At 41.4% G+C, this 20,305-nt stretch overlaps 2 protein-coding genes across 5 annotated transcripts in view; both read left to right on the top strand.

Annotated features, from left to right (window-relative positions):
- TMEM245 (transmembrane protein 245) overlaps nucleotides 1-12,646 on the top strand; it is a 103,618-nt gene extending 90,972 nt beyond the window's left edge. For all 3 annotated transcript variants that reach the window (XM_057548631.1, XM_007178240.2, XM_007178239.2), the window contains one exon: nucleotides 7,710-12,646. In XM_057548631.1, coding sequence (XP_057404614.1) covers nucleotides 7,710-7,755 — 46 coding nt within the window. In that variant the 3' untranslated portion in view covers nucleotides 7,756-12,646. The remainder of the gene's footprint in view (nucleotides 1-7,709) is intronic.
- Nucleotides 12,647-14,254: 1,608 nt separating this feature from the next.
- CTNNAL1 (catenin alpha like 1) overlaps nucleotides 14,255-20,305 on the top strand; it is a 59,146-nt gene continuing 53,095 nt past the window's right edge. For both annotated transcript variants that reach the window (XM_057549238.1, XM_057549237.1), the window contains exon 1: nucleotides 14,255-14,483. In XM_057549238.1, coding sequence (XP_057405221.1) covers nucleotides 14,343-14,483 — 141 coding nt within the window. In that variant the 5' untranslated portion in view covers nucleotides 14,255-14,342. The remainder of the gene's footprint in view (nucleotides 14,484-20,305) is intronic.

The raw sequence follows: 20,305 nt of genomic DNA, 5'->3' as shown, positions 1-20,305 counted from the left end.
AATGCCAGGCTTGCACCAGGTATTTACCTCTCCTCTCACTCAGCATGCTCTGTTGCATCTGGTTTGCTGTAAGTGTTATCTTCCTGAAGAAGTCGCTCCTGGATTGTTCTGATCTGCTCCAGCAGAGTTGTACAGCTGTCACCCTGGGGATTCCCTCAGCTCTTCCCTCTGTTGTAATACTTATGTCGCATATGATTTCCCAATATTGTTTTCTTTCTTGATTTATTCCTGCTTTTTGTTGGAGCACATCCTCCTGTAGATTTTTGGGAAAAAATGCATGGGAGGTAAATTTGGGGGATGATACATGTCTGAAAAGGCTTCTTCTAAAATCATACTTACTCAGTAGTTTGCCTGGGTAGAGAATTCTATGTTTAAAATTTTTTCCCTTTAGAACTTTATTTCTTCATTGTTTTCTAGCTTTCACGGTTGTTAAAATTCTGAAGCCTTTCTGGTTCCTGATTCTTTGTAATTTAACTGTTTGAAAACCTATAGGATCTTCTTTTTTGTTGTTTTTAATCTATTTTGTTGTTGTTGTTCCAATTGGCACTTGTATCAAGTGCCTTTGTGACCTTTAAAACTGGAAATTTATGTTCTGTGCTTCTGAAATTTTTCTTCAGTTATTTTATTAATGATTTCCTTCTCTCCCTTTCAAAACTACTTTTATTTTGGTGCTGACCCTCATACAGTGTTCATATCATTTTTTAACCTTTTCTCTGATGTTCTTCTGGTTCTGTCTTTTGGGCTCCCATTTTCTGGGTGATTTCTCCAACTTTATCTTCTAACACCTTCTTAGAGGTCTCCATTTCTGCTATCATATTTTTGGGGAGTCTGGTTTATTGAGGTATTATTTGTATAAATAAAATTTACCTTTTTTGGCATATAGGTCTGTGTTACTTTTCTATGATACATAACAAATTTCCACTAACTTAGTGGCTTAAAACAACATACATTTATATTAAAGTCCATGAGTCAGGAGTATAGGCATAATTCAGCTGGGTCTTCTGCTTAGGATCTGCCAAGGCTATGGTCAAGGTGTAAGCTTGGGCTGGGATTTCATCTGCAGATTGGAACCCTCTTCCAAGCTTGCCTGTTGTTGGCAGAATTCCTTTGCTTGCAGTTGTAGAACTGAGGCTTGTAGCTTCTAGAGGCTGCCCCTTTCCATAAGCATTTCATAACATGATGCTTGCTTCTTCAAGGCCAGCAGGAGAGTATTTTTCTGACTTCTGTCTCTGACTGCTAAGACCCTTTTGTAAAGGGCTCACCTGATTAGACCTAGCCCACTGAACATATTGCCATTTTGATTAAAGTCAATTGCTTAGGGACCTTGATTACATCTGTAATATCCCTTCACCTTCACCATACTAACACAACATAATCACAATAGCAGGTATCGGATATTTTTGACTACTGGCTTATGTTAAGAGTGAACTACTCAGGATCTGTGGGTTGGTTATTATGTGTGTTACCATAATATAATCTGCCAGGACCATTGTCTTGTGCAACCCTTGATGTCAGTGCTTTTTGGTTTCCCTTTCGGGCTGCTAAATTCCTCAGAGAAAGATCTTTTAATCTCCTGCTCAGAGTTTGACAGCTTAGTCTTACTGCTTTTTAAGCACACTTTAAAGCAGCCCTTCTGTGTTTAGTCCCACCTTCAACCCCACTTCCAAAGTTACTTGATATCACCAATTCCTGAGCCTTATGGGCAATTTTGCTGAATAACTCCTGGCTTAGGATTCAGTTTTTTAGGTTATGGTGGGTCATAGCAGTTGTTCATCTGCTTTCCATCTTCTAAAAATTTGTTGCTCTTAACCTCTTATGTTCTCTTTTTTCTCCTCTTTTTTCAGGTAGGTTTATGCCTTTAAAAAAACACTTTTTACTGGCATTCTAATGGGGTTTTGAGAAAGCCTGAAGGAACTATGTGTTCAACACAGCATTTTCTAGTGGAAAGTCTAAATGACCTCTTAAATAGTAACAAACAACCACCACTGACATTTATTGGGACTCAGCATGCTAAGTTCTGTGATAAAACTTTACCTGCATTGTCTTATTTTACTTAATCTGTCCAATGTTTTCATGTGAGGTTAGGAAAGATTGTTTTCCATATTTTATAAATGAAGAAATAGAGGCTTAGAGAGGTTAACTTGCCTCTAGTCACATAGTAATAAGCAGGTGAGCTGGTGTGTTTCAACTAAAGATCTTTCTTTTCCTTAATCATCTCCCCCCACCCCCACCTCCCCCGCAAGAAAAAACATTCTCCTGTGTTTCCTTCCTCAGTAGATGTTACCCTCTAATTATATGTGCCAGTGTGTGGTCATCCTTATGACTTTCCATCTCCTCAGTAACCATCTTTACCAAGTCCTCTCAGTTTTATCTCAAATCTGTCCTTTCCCCTTTTTCTCCAGTTCCACCTGCCCTGGGCCCATCTGGTAGGTTTCTCACCTGGACTGCTGCAGGCGTCTCAGCCTCCCAGCCGGTCTCTCGGTGTCCACTCTTGCTGTCCTCCAGTCCCTTTTCCATACCGCAGCGGATGTTTTCTTTTCAGAATGGAGGCATATCTGGTCGTGCTTACCAAAACTGGCCTCCCATTGTTCTTACAAGGAAGATCAAAATCCTTCCAAGGCCCTACGTGGTCTACCTGTGCCTGCTTCACGAATTCTGAAACATTTTCCCCTGTCTTAGCTGCAGCCGCATTGGCTTTGTGTCAGGGCCTCAAGTGACACCAGCTCCATTCAAACTCTAGGAAGTCAAGCACGCTGCTTTCTCTGTCTGGACACTCTCCCCCTCCCCCATCTTTCCTTGCCTAGTTAACTCCTAATCATTCTTCAGATCGCAACTCAAATGTCAGTTCATGGGAGAAGCTTTCCCTACCCTCCAGATTAGGTTACGTCCTTCTGCTAGTTTAATGCTCTTACAGATAGCACCTTGTACCTTTCCTTTCTCGTACGACTTTCACTTATACACTTGATTCTTTGTCTTTCCCCGCTTGACTGTGGTTGCTGTTACTGCGGGGTCATGTCCGTGTTAGTTACTGGTGTATCCACAGCACCTGTCAACCTTGGGAAGTGCTCTCTTCCTAGTTGAAGGAATGAATGGGCTGTGAGGGAATAGTCTCTACAGAGGCATGAGCTGTGGAAGGGTTCGACTTGTCTTAGGAACTCTCATGTTGTTACATTGTGATAATGGAGGGTGGATTGTTCATTCCATTAGGCAGATATACCTTCTAATTGCAGATGCAGGCGCTGGTGGCTGAGAAGACCCATTTGCACGGGTATTTCTGTGTACTGCCATGTATCTTCAGATGGATGAATGTCCACGTAAGGAAAGATGAAGGAGGGTGGACCCCTTTTCTCTGCTTCTCACTGTTGATCGTGGTGGTTGCACTATTTCACAAGGGTGAATGTCGCAGACACAGCACAACTTTGGGCTCCCAACTATTTTGGCCTTGATTCAATCATCAGAACCTATTGCTTCCCCTGTTCTCTGTTAACACTGGGGCTGTTTGGGAGGTGTGGGGAAGGATCAAAACACCCTGCAGTCACACATTTTCAAGTACTTTCTTGATTTTTGGACAGGATAATCAGACTTGATTTGATGTACTTATTTCACTCCTACCAAAAACTGAGCAGCAATCTCTGAATATTAAAGCTCAGAAAAACCTGTAAGGAGAAAGTAAGGGCATGTCGCAGGAACTCCTGTGGGAATGCTGTTCTCTGTATTCAAGTTTTCCTTTGCCCTCTGTCATACCTTGTTATGACCGGAGGTGACAGCTGGAATGTGGCCCTTTAGGAACTCAGCTTTATCTTTTTCTAGGATAGAGTAATTAGTAACTCATTTCTGTTTTTAGAAGCATTATCTTAACCTGACTGTGATTATCTTTCATGATTTAATACCCAAAGTTCAAGCAAAGTTCAGTATCTTTTCATAAAAGAAATTACAAATGGTCCCCAACTTAAGAAGGTTTAACTTATGATTTTTTCAACTTTGTGATGGTGTGAAAGTGATACACATTCAGTAGAAACTGTACTTAAATTTTGAATGTTGGTTTTTTCCTGGGCTAGTGATATGCGGTACGATACTCTCCCATGATGCTGGGCAGCGGCAGACGCAGCTCCTAGTCAGCCCCTCGATCAGGTAGAGAAACAACTGATAGGCCTACAGCCGTGCAGTACCCAGACAGCCGTTCTGTTCTTCACTTTCAGTACAGCATTCAATAAATTACATGAGATTCAACACTTTAGTATAAAACTGGCTCTGTGTTAGATGATTTTGCCCAACTGTAGGCTAATGTAAGTTTAAGGTAGGCTTGGCTAAGCTATGATGTTTCGTAGGTTCAGTGTATTAAATGCTTTTTGACTTAGGATATTTTCAACTTACAGTGGGTTTATTGGGACGTAATACCATCCTAAGTCAAGAAAGATCAGTATTTGGCAGTTAAGCTACGGTGTAACACATCCTACTTTTTATAGAGCAAGAAGTTATTTTTGTCTTTGCAAAATAAGATATGAAGATGTTCTCCAAAAACCAGTCACCACTCCTCCAGATCTTTACATTAACCTTAAGGATTTCAGTTGGAGTGTACTCCCCATCATGCCAGTTTAGGATAATGAGGGGAAAAAGAGAACTGGAGATGGGAAGGGAGCTGTACTCTACTCCCCTTCCCTTGGTGGTTGCTTCTCCTTTGACACTGTCACTTAAAAACTTTCCTGAATCTGTGCATTCCTCTGTCTTCCCAATGGTGTTGACCCAATGCCAGGATTTCTTCAGCATCCTCTTCACTGGTCCCTGCCTCTAGTCTTACTTCCCTCCCATCTTGTTCTCTGGTTTTTCTGGAGCATAACTGTTAAATGCCTCTGCTGCTTAAGATTCCCATGGTGGCTTCCCATGGCCTTCAGGATGAAGTTGAAACTTTAAATTGGCCCATCAGACTTTTTGTGCCTTCTGTCTACCTCAGCAGACTCATCTCTCTCTGTTGCCTGCCTTACATTTTCTTTTCTAGCCATATTGAACTTGTTTAGTTTCCTGGAGTCAGTGAGATCTTTGCACATGTTTTCCCCTCTGTAAAGAATACTACCCCCTTCCTAACCAAGTCCAGTATCATAACCTTTACTTAAAGTACTCTTCTTTGGAGAAGCATTACTAGAACTCTCTAGACTAGATAAGATGTCCCTGCTATGTGTTCCCATAGCATCTTCCACTTATCCTATTGCAACTTAATACCTATTATATAAATGTGTGTTTGTCTTTCCACTAATTGGTAAGCTTTCTGAAGGTAGGAACTATGTCTAACTCGTTTACAGCTGTGTTACTATTCCTGGCATGGTGTTTGGCAAATAGAAAGTGCTCAATGAAAATTTGATGAATTAATAGATTAGTGAAACCAAGAGCAGAACAGATTAAAAGATTTTTGCAGTATAACTGTGAGGCTGATAAAAAGAGGAGGGGCCATGGTAAACTCCAGCCTTAGAACTTTATTCCACATTTTTGGAAGGGAAGGAATGTACATAATAGTGATGACATGTGCTCTGTCACAAGATGTGCGGGTGAGGGTTTAGGAAATACACACTTGCTATCCTGAGCCAACAAAAGTAAGTTCAACATCCACAATTTACTCTGCTTCTCTGGGAGGCTGGGAGTCAACAGCTCTTGAGTTGTTAAATCAGAAAAGATTTAAACATTCACATAAATGGATTTTTTAAAATCTCATTGAAACTTTAGGGGAAGCAGATCCCAAAGTATTTCCAAGGAGCAAAGAGATTGTAAATGAGAAATCACACCGCACAATCTCCATTGCTCTTAAAGGAACTATAAAATGTTAACAGCAGTCCTCTGTCCCCCCCAGTCTCATGTGGCCCCATTCTGCACTGCTTGTTCTTGAGAAATTCTACCACTATGGTTCAAAGGAGCATAATAATCCTTATCATTTGGGAAAGAATACTGTATTTAGATGGTTTAGGTAGGACATTTGCCATTTTTAGAAATACTGTTAAGGAAATTCCCTGGCAGTCCAGTGGTTACGACTCGTCACGTTCACTGCCGAGGGCCTGGGTTCAATCCCTGGTTGGCGAATTAAGATCCCGAAAGCTGCGTGTCGAGGCCAAAAAAAAAAATTAAAGAAAGAAGGAAATACTGTCAATGCAATATTTATTCCTTTTTTTCTTCCTAATCTAGATAGTTACAGATTTATGAGCCCTGCAGATTAGTTAGTGCTGTGCCTTTTGATGAGGCCAGAAAGAAATTATTTCTGTCTCTAGCTTATGGAGTTTGTTTTCCAGGAGATAATTGAGGTTCAGTTAAGATCAGTGTTACTTCTATAGGGTTTTACACACACATGCCCCCCACCGTCACCACCTTAAACATCTAGAGAAAATACACTGTTGAGATGGAAAACACTTAGCAACTGTTTTCTTAGCTTGCTTCACTTTGTCTTCTTTCTTCTGAGTCCTTCTGGAGACTTTCTTGGCCTGGAGGCGGAATTGAATAGCAGGTATGAATTTCAAGGTCACAGCTAAGCTTACTTGTCAACAGAAAGCAGTGGCCAGGCGAACCACAGTCTTAATCTTATTTCATGCATGTTTGCCCTGAGGCAGAAATTTTCATTCATAATTTAGGGGAATTGAAGACTTAGAGATTCAAATTTGCAGGTATCTTAGAAATTTGAAAAGATATCAAAGAATGAGTTTACAAACCGTTTTGGGTGTCGGAAAATGCTTTGAAATATTGACACGTTTTTGGCTATTGGTTTTAAAGATTTTCCAGGGCTTCCCAGAATTAAGTGCTACTTGAAATTCATATAGTCTGAGGCAACTTGTAGCCAGCTTTGCCTGTACACAAATGTAAAAACAAAAATTTAGGTGAGACTGTGAAAAATAGATATATAAATAAATGGGTAGATAGCTATCTAGAGCAATGGTTCTGGGAGGACGGTGTGATTTTGCTCCCCTCAGGGGGCGTTTGGCAATGTCTAGAGACATGTTCAGCATCACAGCTGTAGTAGGTGGAGGCAGGGATGCTGCTAAACATCTTACAATGCACAAAATGGTCAACAGTGCTGCTGTTGAGAAACCCTGATTTGATGGATGTAGAGATAGATGGATATTAATGTATATATAAAACATTTGTGTCTGTATAAATCTTAGTTTGGGGGAATTTTTCTCCAGGTATAAATAAAAATATATGTATTTTTAAATTAATTAATTAATTTATTTATTTATTTTTGGCTGTGTTGGGTCTTCGTTTCTGTGCAAGGGCTTTCTCTAGTTGCGGCGAGCAGGGGCCACTCTTCATCGCGGTGCGCGGGCCTCTTACTATTGCAGCCTCTCTTTTTGCGGAGCACAGGCTCCAGACCCGCAGGCTCAGTAGTTGTGGCTCACGGGCCTAGTCGCTCCGCGGCATGTGGGATCTTCCCAGACCAGGGCTCGAACCCGTGTCCCCTGCATTGGCAGGCAGATTCTCAACCACTGCGCCACCAGGGCAGCCCAGCTATCAGACTTTGAAACAGTACTCAGTGAAAATATCAGGAAAAAAATAGTGACTACATAACCTCATCAAGGCTCTCAAATTATAAAAATAAGATATTCTGTGGCAATGAATTACTGGTTAGATGCCATTTTTCTTTCCTCCCTCCCTCCCTCCCTCCCTCCCTTCTCTATGGTTTTATTTTTTCCCCTTTTCTGAAAGCAAAACTAATCATTCTGTCTTTTTTCTTAAAGGACTTTCCGTGACATTTCTGAAGATCTGAAGCCTTCAGTAGACTGACTTGGTTTCTAAACCGCAGTGATTTCTCTAGGAAATTCAACCTTGACTGTGAGTTTAGCTCAGCTGTGGCCTCCTATCCTTTCAGCTGTGCCTGGCAAACAGAGCCCAGGAAAAGAAGCAGAAGCCTCCTAGCCTTCCATACAGAATGCCCGGACAAGAGAGGACTTGCTGTGCTTTGCATTTTAAAGCACAGCTTTGGAGCTCAGAAATGTGGTTTACTCACTTAACTGTTGCTAAGATGGCTTGAAAAGTTTCAGTTTATAAACTGGTACCATGGCTTGAAATTTTCCCACTTTGGTTATATATATTATAATATGTATTTATAAAGTTTTTTAAAGAGTCCTAAACTACCTGCTGTATACAGTGTAGTTTTCTCCTGTTTTAAGAAATCTGTCCTTAAACTTTTCTGTGACAGTCACTTTTCCATGAAGAGGGCTTTCACTTTTGAGAATGTAGTTGCTTGAGCAGGAAAAATGAGTCTTCTCCCTTCTTCCACAGTGTATGGTCCTCTCTGTAAGGAAGAGCAAATCTTCAGTGTAAGGGCAGGTGGCTTATTTGACGTTCAGTTAGTTGTATGTTACAACCATAGGAGACCTCAGAGAGACCGAAGCTCTTCCTCCCCTTCTCCCTCCATCCCCTACTGCTGTATTGCCAAATTTTTAAAACTTGGCTGACCACATTGAAATTAAATACTTATTAAGCTGCTATTAATGGTAACAGTATGATAGAATTCATGTTGTAATGTTTTTCTTTCCAAATGTTTTAAGAAAAAAATCTCAGGGGCAGCAGTGCTCTGATTCATTAAAAGTATCCCTGTTTCACTATTTGGAATTTGACCAATTAGTTACTTATTAGCAGTAAAATTTTATATCTGTGTAGTATTTTCCCATCACTTAGCACAGTGCCTTGCACATAGACTCTAGATGAATGCTTGTTGAATTAAATTATGACTTTTGAAATATCTCAGATACCACAATAACCAGCATAGTGCTCTACATTTGACAAAGTCTTTTTGCACATATTATTTCACAAGCACTTCACATCAGCTTTCATATAGCTTTGCATTATTCTGCAACAGTTTCACACAGATGGGGAAGGTAAGGTTCAGAAAAGTGACCAACTCAAAAGTCATGAAGTTTAGTAAAATTTGACCGCAGATCTTTCTGACTCCACAGTCTGCCAACTCTGCTATATCGCAGTGTTTCTTTTAATATCTTACACAATTTTTCCAGTGCTATGAGGTAGAATAGGTGTCCTGTTCTATCACATAGACTTGTCCTAGGGTTAATGACAGAGCTGGGACTAGAACCCAGCTCTTACCTTATGCCCTTTCCGCTGTGTAAAACAATCGTCAGGCTCTTGCTCTGCCCCCAAAGGAGTATGGAGGAGAAAGAGTTCTTAAGTAACGAAGATTTCATTTTTGGAAAACATTGAAAAGTAGAAATCATATTTTTCTAAAACATCGTCTCATTAAGAAGCATAGTTAATGATAATTACTTTAAATTTATTCTAATATTACTTCAGAAAAACTCCATCTAGGAAAGAGGCTACCATGTGGTCTCTGTCTGTAGAGCAGACTGTACAGATCTCATATATTTCCTGTAAATCCTTCAACAATTACAATCTGGTATTCCACCAAGTGTTACGTTTGGCACTAAGTAACTCATTCTTTTCTTTAATCACTTGTTCAGTCATTCATTCAGTAAAACATTGCTTGAGAGTTTGCCAGACTCTAGGTTCTATGCCAGACACTGTACAGGGTGCTGTAGGGGATAACTCACAAGAAGGCCTTCTCTCACCTTAAATCGTAGCCAGACCATGTGTATTGCTAAAATTAAGAACTTTGCATTAAAAGTATGAAGAAAGAAATCAGGTTTGTTTTTGTTAATGGTATACTGGTAAGTTTACAGCTGTGATGAGCACATATTTATGAGAGGCAAATATTATGCACAGTGAGTTAGTGTGCATATACAAATTATGTTCTTCCAAAGTGCTTAAGCTCTGTAAAGTGATATTGCCAAAATATAAATTTGAGGTAATATATGGCTCTTGCTGGTCATAATTATTAGTGTGAATACCATCTGCTTAGTGGGGTACTCTGAGCCCTAAGAGAATAGTTTAGAGCTGCCAAAATTAGTAATGATGTAGTATCACCCTGAAGTATCAGGAGCAGAGGTGCCCCAGAGTACTCCCCAGTCCTGTCAGGAAACTTGAATTGCCCCAGTACTCCAGCAACAGCCTAAGGACTTGAAGTCCCTGCAGCTGGGGGAGGTCTTCCTGGAACCCTCAAAAACAGAACATGCCCCCTCAGATACAGTGAGGAGGTTTTACGGATCTTCGTAAGGCATTGAGATCGAATGATATGAAAAAGTAGGAGTTTCAAGCTCAAGTCTCAAAGGTGATTCTCAGGATTTGACCCAGAAAGAAGAAGTTTCCCTAGGAACAGATAATGCATTGATGAAGTAGAAGTAGCTTCAGTAAAAACATAGTACAGAAATCCTATCACAATGTCCTGCATTTTATAGCTTTATTAAAGATGAGTTTGAAGGTCACATTCACTACTCAATTGTAAACTGAATGGAGGGGATAAGATCTCCCCACACAGTATGTTCCTCTCTTTTCCGAGAAGGAGGCACGGGATTTTCAGCATAAACTCCATGTCATGTAAGTTCAGCTTCAGTTCCAAAATTCCTATCACACTCTCTGTTTTCTGGAAGTGATCTCTGCCAGACTGCCTTAGATACCAGTTTTATTTATTCTTAAGTTTGCAAGGATTCTTAACACCCATTGCCATTAGAGGTGGTTAGCTGGCAGAGTTTTCCCTTGACTTCTGAGACTGGTGCAAATTGACTCTTGATACCCAAGAAGTGTTATTTAAACAAACTAAGTAGCTTTGGAAATAGCAGTTTATTCCATTAAAGGGCTTGCAGATGAGGTCCTCTGGCTAACCTTGGTCTTAACAAGAACCCATTGTGACCCATCAGGACTTGCTAGTACCCCTAGTTCCCACTTTGGTTGTATTTAGAGCTTCAGGATGTGTCACTACTGAGCAAGAAAAGCTCAGAAATTCAGGCTATGAGGGGTTAGATTAGAGCAAAGTAATTTTAGGTGAGTTATCCAGAGCTTTCAACCTCAAGGTTTATAGGAAAACCCCTGCAGTCTCCTCTAAGGGTCTTCCAAGATCCTTACAAAAGTATGACGAGGCATTTCGCAGTAGAACTATAGCCTCTGGCAACATACTTCCAAATGCTAGTTCCCGCCAAGAACAAGTATTTCTTTGTTTTTTATGTATTTCTTGTCTTTACCCATTTTGCCATTAAAATATGTTCATTTCATTAACTTATTGAGGATCTGCAAAAAATATGAATGCTATGTGAAACCACTGAACAGTTAATTTTTTTAGTAGTTCAAAAATTATCAAGAGAATTATAAATCAAGATGTTCTGCCTGCATCCTGGAGTCATAGAAATTCTGTGCCAGATGAGCCTTATCTAATTAGGTGATCCTGTCATTTTCTAGAGAAGGAAACAAATCCACAGGTTAAAGTGTCTTTTCTAACACAGAGCCAGTCAGTAACAATTCAGAGCAGAGTAAGTTCTTTTTTCTCTCAGCCCATTGTTCTACTTCCCTTCCCTTTCTCTTGTAGTTGAGTAGCTTTTGGAAAAATGTGTTCCTTATAGCAGTAGTTGCAAGGGATGTTATTAGATGTTACAAGAGAACAAAAGTGTATATGAGGTGGGGGGGTGGGGACTCCAAGGTCAGTTAAAATTGAGGAATGCTGAGTTTGTTTCCTTTCTGTCGGACTTCGAAGAGTTTTTAATGTGCTCGTATATATTGTGAAGTTATAAGGGGACAAAGACTGTGTTTACGAGACTTATTTGACCTTAAACTGCGCCCCATCCTCCTTTTCTCAGAGCAGCTCAAAGGACTCCGTGTCCTTTGGGAAACATGGCTCTCAAATAAAAGTTTACAGGTCTTTTAGAAGACATCCCTAATGGAATTCTGAATGGTACATCCACCATGTAAACCGTAATATATCTCAAAGTTTAGTGAGATACCAGAAAGAAAACGTATTTGCCATTCAGAGCTATACATCAAGAATAGAGATTCTTTTCTACCTATGGTGTGTAGAATCAGTATTTGTGTTTTAGTTTTGAAAGTTTTTCAAAGATCAATTGGTGTGCAAATATAGTGGTGATATATTGATATTACATTTTAATAATGCTTTTTTGTGTGGCACTTTATAGTTTTCAGAATGCTTTCATAACAACCCTGTGAGACAGGCAAGTGTAAGTATTATCAGATGAGGCACTGGAGGCTCAGAAAGGTTTTTGTGATTTTTCCCTTAAGTTTATACCACAAAATGATGGAGCCAGAATTCAGTTGCAGAGCTTCTGACTCCAAGTCCAGAATTCTTTACTCCACACCTGGTTTCTTACTTTTTCTTCTAGCTTTATATTTTACTATGAAAGGTATGGAAGCAGATCTTAAACATCATTTTGGCTTCTTATCAAATACTATTTTTTATGGCAGTGACCAAGAAAGTGTAACTACAACTGTAGTTATCCCAAAGAAAACCCTTCTTTTGTGCTTTGCAGTGCCACTTGTCTAGGTGATTGGAGTGTATTTCAAATACCATTTGATTTTGAAACCAAGATTGGATATATAGTTTTAATTGCTTATGTAACTTATGGAAAATGTATCATCTTTGCATTCTCAGGCAAAGTAGAGGTTTGAAAGTAAAAAAAGATTATTCAAATACAACAATACATCTTTATTCTCACAAACTCCGTTTCTTAGCTTTAACTTGCTTTGACAACCGACTGATGTAACATCTTTGTAAATGTAAAATATTTATATTTTGAAATAAAATTACTATGTGTTGAATGAATCAGGTGGTAAACTTAGTCTCATTTCTGTTGAGAAATTTGGTCTTCAGTGAAGTCAAACTTTCACGAATACATCCATCTCTTAGGCCTTATATCTTGCCTTTTCTTTGACACCAGTGCCGACACTGAATTTTTATGAAATATGGGCAACTTACATAAGGGAAGATGTACCTGTGGAGTGGGTGCTGAGCACCTTAAAGAGGTGAAAGGGTCCAAGGCTAAGGCTGGAGCCCTCAGAGCCCAGGGGAAGGTGACTTTGTGGTAGATAAGGAAGTGATGAGGAGGGTGGCTGGGGAGTGAGACTCAAATGAAAAGAAAGTTGGATAAAAGAACCCCATGTTTTGAATGAAGAAAACAAACCTAAGGTATGGCTATATTCAATAGCAAAGATAATCTACGCAGCAGTAGCAGATGGAGCTGAACCCCAAGTGGAGGTATCTTGAAACACATCTCAACAGTGCTTGGGAAAGAGCTTTCTGACACCTCGAGCTGGTGTAGTATTCAGCTCATCAATCTGACATTATAGATGGAGAAAATGATCCTGGCAAAGGTGTAAGGGGTGGACTAGCCAGCCTCAGATTCAGATTGTTTTCTACTCTTGATAGTTTCTTATTGGCAAATATGCTAGTTCACAAAATATTTCTTCATGCTTCTCAGTCTGTTGCATAAGCCTAGGACCCTTTCACAGGGTGTGTGCTTCTGTCAGCTTCCTCTGGGTTTGCTTCTGGAAACTTCAGGGTCACAGGTGTCCAGTTCTCCCTCCCATCTCCATCACACAGGGGCTCCTTGATTCTTAGCCTTACCGTTAAGTGAGTTTGGTCAGAGATACACACTAATGATCTTCAGTTACTGAACAGCTGTTGAGAAACTTTTCCCCTCGTGCCTCTGCGCTAGGCACGAGGGGAAAAGTAATTTTGAAAAGTAGTTTTAAATAGTAATAGTGTTGAGCAGAGGTGATTTTTCCATGTGTTCTATTTAATTTCCTTTTGAAGAGTAATTCTGAACAGTAGCCTGAAGATACCCAAATCACTGTTTTCTTGCCAAGTACCCAGATACTCCTTAAACGATTGCATTATCAAAAGTTTCATCTTCAGTCCAGCTGAAATTGTGAGAAAGATACGGTTAGGAAAAGAGCAGGGTGGAAGGGGGAAATGGGACCTTCCCGAGAAGCTCCAGAAAGACTATAACCTGTAGAATTCCCGTCTTACGGTAGAAGCCCTTCCCTACAGGCTTGACTCTGGTCCCGGTCTACCAGTTAGTTTCAATCCCAGCGCAGCTTCCAGTAATCGTGGGGAATTCGGAGTTAGGACGAGTCACTTCTGGGGAGCACGGGAAGCTTCGCTGGGCATGGATGTCTTTGCCCTGGTAAGAGGCCACGTGGCCGTGGGAGGCCCTCAGGTATCTTGTTTCTCTGTTCTAGAAGGGGTTGAGACGTGTGTGCAACTCACTAAGGAATGATCTGAGAGAGACAGGATGGGGATTGGGGACAGAGGACAGAAGGGGCGGGGCCCGGGTTAGGGGGTGGGGCTGCAGGGGGGACTCCACACTGGGGCGCGTGGAGGCGGAGAGTGGGCGAGGCCGTGCCGGGGGCGGGGCTTCGGGCGGCGCGGGTGCATCCCAGCTGCGGAGCGCAGGCAGGCTGGCGGGCGGCGGGTCCGCAGCGGCGCGGCGTCCGGGCTCCGCGACGGGCTGAGGGCCATGGCCGCCTCTCCGGGCCCGGCCGGCGGTGCCGCCGCCGGGGCAGTGCACGGCTCCGGCCCGTTTGGCCTCGCCTTCGACTCCGGACTCGAGATCAAAACTCGCTCGGTGGAGCAGACGCTGCTCCCGCTGGTTTCTCAGGTAAAGCGGCGCGCGCGCGCGGCCCCTACGTCTCCCTCCGGCCGCGGCCCGCGATGGCGGCGGTCGCTCTCGCGGCAGGGGCTGGGCCGGGCGGGAGGCAGCCGCTGCTCCACATTCCGCGCCAGGACTCCGGCGTCAGTGTCGGACCGCCTCTCTGGGGCTTGAGGACTGGCCTTGGTTGAGGCGGCGGGAGTCGGGACCATCCGAAATCTGGCTGCGGGGTTAAGTGGGCTGAGCAGCAGCGGAGGCTGTGGGGCGGGGAGCCCCGTGCGGACCTGAGTGCCGGCCGCAGGTGCGCCGCCCTGCCTCCCCACAGGACCCTCCTCGGGGCTGCGGCTCCGGTGGCCCCCGGCTCCCCGAGGCCAGCTCCCCGGGGGCAGAGGGGACCCCCGCGGGGGCTCCACTGGAGCTGAGGGGCCTTCCTCGCTGCCGCTCTTTAACCCACTGCCCGCACACCTTTGCACCTCCAGTCCAAACCCGGACTGTGGCCAGTCTGGCTGGGGCGTTGCTGCCGGCCTCCAAGTCCAGCGTGCTCTCCTCTCCCCTAGGCCTTTGTCCCTTTGCCCGGAGTGTGAGTCGGCTCGCCAGTCGCCCGTTCACTCCGGGCCACCCGGCCCCTTCCCCTTAACCTGTCTGCTCACTTCAGTTGGCTTTTGTCCGGCCTCGGAAGGGTGAGGTGAAGGACCGTCTGACAGTTAATTCGGCTACACATCTTTTTGCCAAATCCCATTTGGGAATGTATGCTTTATTGAATTTATTGGTCCCAACAGAAGTCTGGAATCAGCTAATTGATGCGCGTAGCTTTAGAGAAGTTTCTGTTACTGTGAGCCTAGTTTACGCAGCCTCCGGGCTGGAATTCCTCACCTAGATCTGTTGTGATGTGCTACGCACTGTGGGGAGTGCAGAATTCTGTGCCTTCAGGAGCTCGTTGGATGTGTGACTCACACCTAGACTGTAACATCTTGATGCTTCACGTTAGCATTGCCAAGATTTTACAGGTAGAAGGAATCTTAAAGGTTATCTGATGCTAAGTTTAAAAATTCTTACAGCATCCTTGACACCTGGTCACCAGTCCCCTGCTTAAACATGCTCAGTGATGGGGAGCCTGTAGCTATTCCATAGAATTTCCAGTGCTATCTGTTCTCCATCCCAGCCCTGCAAATATTTGAAAACAGCAGTCATACATGTCCCTAGATTCCTGTTATGCTGATTAAATAAACAGCCGCATTTTCTTCACTTGTGCTCATTTTTTTTTCTTAACATCTTTATTGGAGTATAATTGCTTTACAATGGTGTGTTAGTATACCTGTGCTCATTTTAGCCTGGCTAACGGAACAGTGAATGAATAGCGTTGACACTCCCCATCCCCCTTCCCTTCCAGGTCTGAAACAAGCGCTGACAGGTGGGATGAGTAGAGGATCAGTTAGTGAGTGATGTCTGCACTGCCCCTCCCACAAAAGAATACCATGACCGCCACCAACACAACCACAACACAAAATGAAAAATACTGGAGTATTTTTAAGAGAGAGAGTTAAGAGAGTGGTATTTTATCCATTTTTCTTTTTTTAACACTCCAGATATAATGCTTACTATGTGCTAGGCCATGTTCTAAGCACTTTATACATATTAATTCATTTAATTCTCATAACAATATTATGAGGTAGAGATATGTTTATTCTCATTATATGAATGAGGAAACTGAGGAATAATGAGGTTAAGTGACTTGTAGTGGGACTTGCACCTGTAAATGTCGAACTGGAGTTTGAATCCAGGCAGCCTGGTCCCAGAGTCTGTGCTGTTAGCTACACCATATTTGTTCTCCCTAGAGATTAGGAGCAGTGATGAGGTCAGTCAGTAGTAGGTACAGAGAAGAGAGTCCACAATGGAAAAACAAGCTGGAAGGTTGTTGTAATCTGGAGAAATGGTAACTTTTCACAGTATCACTGCTAAAAATGTATCCTAGAGTTCTGCATTGTGTAATTCTGGGGTAAGAGAGGGTGGAGAGAGTAGGAGAGTGGAGGAGGAAACGTGAATTGGCTGCTGAGAGTTAACTAGAGGTCAGTGCCAAAGGGGGAAAATGCCAGCTTTTTTTTTTCTTTTCCTTCCCTGTTAAAGACTCATTCAGGGCCATGGCTGAGGTTCTGCATTCCACACATTATGTGTCCACAGCTGTATCTTTAGCATTATTATAACTGATATTCCTAATGATTAACTGTACTCAACAACAAAAAAGTTCACTTATGCTTAAAATCAAGAAATATATAAAGCATGGCCAGAACACTCACAAAGCAGTTAAGTGTGAAATACAGTTTAGAATGATTTTTAAGTTTTAGTGAGTATTAGTGGATTAAAGTGCAGCTCTCTAGAAAACTCATGTCCAGGAGTCTCATTTTCTAAGGATGCTGCATTATTATCCAACTCATGTTTTACCACCATATCCACAAGAATAAGTTTAAGCTTTTTAGGCAAGCATTTGTTGTAAGCTTTCTAGTTGCTACTCTTTGTGGGACTTGTATTCTAGTTGGGAGACAGGACAGGTACAGAATAGCACATGGCAAGTGTCAGATGAACATCATCCATAGTAAATGCTCTAAGAGCTCAGAGCAGTTGTGGATGAGTCAGCAACAATGCCATAGAGGAGATAGGGTCTTGAGGTGAACGAGTAGGGCTAGCCTTGTACAGCTTAGTCAGTTTTAAGCAGAGTTTCTACTCTGATATCATTGAACCTCTTCTGACTCTCCAGGTAAAAAGTTCTGGGTTAACTGGCCTTATTCTAGGAATGCAGCATCAGTATTAGACAAATGTATATATACAATTTTCTGCGTTTACATATTAGAAGAGATACATGTTCTTAGCAATAGATGCAGAAAAGCTTCAGTTAAATTCAACTTCTAATCATGATAAGGAGCACATAATAAACTAGTAATAGAAGAAAACTTCCTTAACCTGATAAAGAGTACCTACAGAAAACCTATAGTTAACATCATAGCAACAAGTCAAATTTAAAATAAACATTTCCTTTAAACTAGAAACAAGAGGAGGAATATCTGCTCTCATAGCTTCTATTCAATTGTACTGGAAATCGTAACCAGTGCAACAAGACAAGAAGTGAAAGGTATAAAGGTAGGAAAGGAAAAATCAAAATATAATTATCTACATAGAAAACTGGAGTCTACAAATAAATTATAAAAGTTAGGAAGTTTAGTAAGTTCACTGAATGTAGGCTTCTAAAGTCAACTGCTTTTCTTTCTACATTAATAACAAACAGAAAAGTCGTCCTAAAACATGATACCAGTTAGAATAAAAATGACAGCAAAATATGTGTATATATGTGTATAGCAAAAGAGAGGCCAAACTTCATGGAGAAATTTTAAAAATTTTATGGAAAGCCAAAGTAGAGCTAAATAAATGGGAGAAAAGTACCATGTTTCTGGCTAGATTGACTTGATATTATTTACATATCAATTTTCCCTACTGATATGTAAATTTAATGCAATTCCAATGAAAATTTCAACAGGATTTTTTTTTAGTAGAATTTGATAAAAGTAATTCTAAAATTTGCATGAAAGAGCAAATAGCCAAGAATAGCCAGAAGAGAAACAAGGTGGGGTGGACTTGCTCTGCCAGATTTCAAGTCTTATTATAAAGCTGGAGTGATTAAGACAATGTGGGTTTAAGAACAGAGATGGACAAATAGACTAGTGAAACAGAATAGAGGACCTAGAAACAGATCCACACATATACGGAAACTTGATAATTCACAGAATTGGCACTATTCGTCAGTCGGGAAAGGAAGAACTTTTTAAAAAATGGGAACAATTGGTTATCTAAATAGAAACACATGATATTGAATCCCAATTCCAAATGAATTAAAAATATCAATATGGGGCTTCCCTGGTGGCACAGTGGTTGAGAGTCTGCCTGCCAATGCAGGGGACACGGGTTCGAACCCTGGTCTGGGAGGATCCCACATGCCATGCCGCGGAGCAACTAGGCCCGTGAGCCATAACTACTGAGCCTGCGCGTCTGGAGCCCATGCTCCGCAACAAGAGAGGCCGCGATAGTGAGAGGCCCGCGCATCGCGATGAAGGGTGGCCCCCGCTTGCCACAACTAGAGAAGGCCCTCGCACAGAAACGAGGACCCAGCACAGCCATAAATAAACAAACAAACAAATAAATAAATAAAATTTAAAAAAATCAATATGAAAGTAAAAAACTTAAAACACTTTTAGGGAAAAAAATTGGGCAATATCTTCACCACCTCACGGTGGGAAAAGATTTCTTAATATACTGAAAGTATAAACCCTAAGCAAAAATTAATATATTTGCTCCATTAAGATGGAGAATCTTTGTTCATCAAAGTTGAAAGGATAAGCCTTAAAGTGGGAGAATATGATTGCAACACAAATAACCAACAAATGATTGGTAGCACCCAGCATAAATAAAGGACTCCAATGAATCAAAAATAAGATTACCCATTAAAAATTGGTAAAATAAATACTCATCTTGTAGAAGAGGAAACAGATGTGTAAAAGATATGTGAAAAGATGCTCAACTTTATTAGAAGTCAGTGAAGTACAAGTAAAAGCTGCAGTGAGAACAAGCGTTGGTGAGGAATGTGGAGTTGATGGAAATGTCAGTAGTACAACAGTTTTGGAAAACAGTTTGATGTAATATATTAAAGTTCAAGGTGGGTATTACCTAAGGCCCAGAAATTTCACTGTTAAATCCATACCCCTAGAGAAAATCCTGCACGTGTATTAGAGACATAGATTGGAATATTGATAGTCTTTTTACTTCTAATGGCTCCAAACTGGAAACTACCCAAACGTCTTTTAGCAGTAGGATGTTTAAATAAAATGTGCTAAGTTCATACGAGATACTATGCAGCAGTGAAATGAATAAACCATAGCTATAATTATCAATATGGATGAATCTCAAAAACATAATGTTAAGGAAAAAAAAAATTAAAGGTTCAAAACAGGCAAAACAAAACCATACATCATTTAAGGATATAACATATGTGCAATAGTTATAATAAGGGAATGATGAACACAAAATCAGAGCAGTGGTTTCCTCTGGGGGGTGGCGGTGAGGGGATGATGTAGAAAGGGAGGGGCCCCCAGGGCACATGGGTTGTCAGAGGTGCTGCTAATGTTTTCTTAAGCTTGGTGGTAGGTTTGTTATGTCTTCCTTTCATTTCTTTAAATGGTATGCATATATGTTCTATACACTCATTTGTTGTATATTTCCTAATTCAGATGATTTTTTAAAAGCCCTGGGCTAAGTCCCAAGCACATTTTCTACAGAGCAGCTCCCCACCTTCTTTAATAATCACTTTATTTTTCCTGTCAAAACTCCCACTCCCAGACTTACAATGCTTTTATCCAAGGAAGGGAAGAGGAATATCTGCCACACAGCTCCACCCTGGTGTGGAATGTTATTCTACCACCCACTAGTCTTTTCCTGTCTGTGATAGATTTACTTCACTCACCGTTATACAGACCCTTTAATAAATCCCCAGGGTAGCTCCCCTGTCTTCCCATTTCTCTCTGCATTGTCCTGGAAGCTTCTTAGGATGTTTGTCTCACTAAGTTGGAGATGAATACATATGGGACGCTCTGCTGATTTGTGTATATGAATATATGTGTTTTTAATTGCAAAGGAAAAACACATAAATAGTGTATAAAGAGAGTGAAAGTGCCCTTTTTCCTGCTTTTAAAGACCTCCTCATGATTTGGTGTGTTTTCTTCTCTACTGGTTGCTATAGCTGATTAGCTGATTTTTCTATCTAATAATTTTGAGAATTTACTAATGAGTTA

This window comes from Balaenoptera acutorostrata, chromosome 6 (assembly GCF_949987535.1).
Source record: "Balaenoptera acutorostrata chromosome 6, mBalAcu1.1, whole genome shotgun sequence".
Lineage (NCBI taxonomy): Eukaryota > Metazoa > Chordata > Mammalia > Artiodactyla > Balaenopteridae > Balaenoptera > Balaenoptera acutorostrata.
Note: the sequence above shows the minus strand (reverse complement) of the source record. Positions and strands in the feature narration are given on the sequence as shown.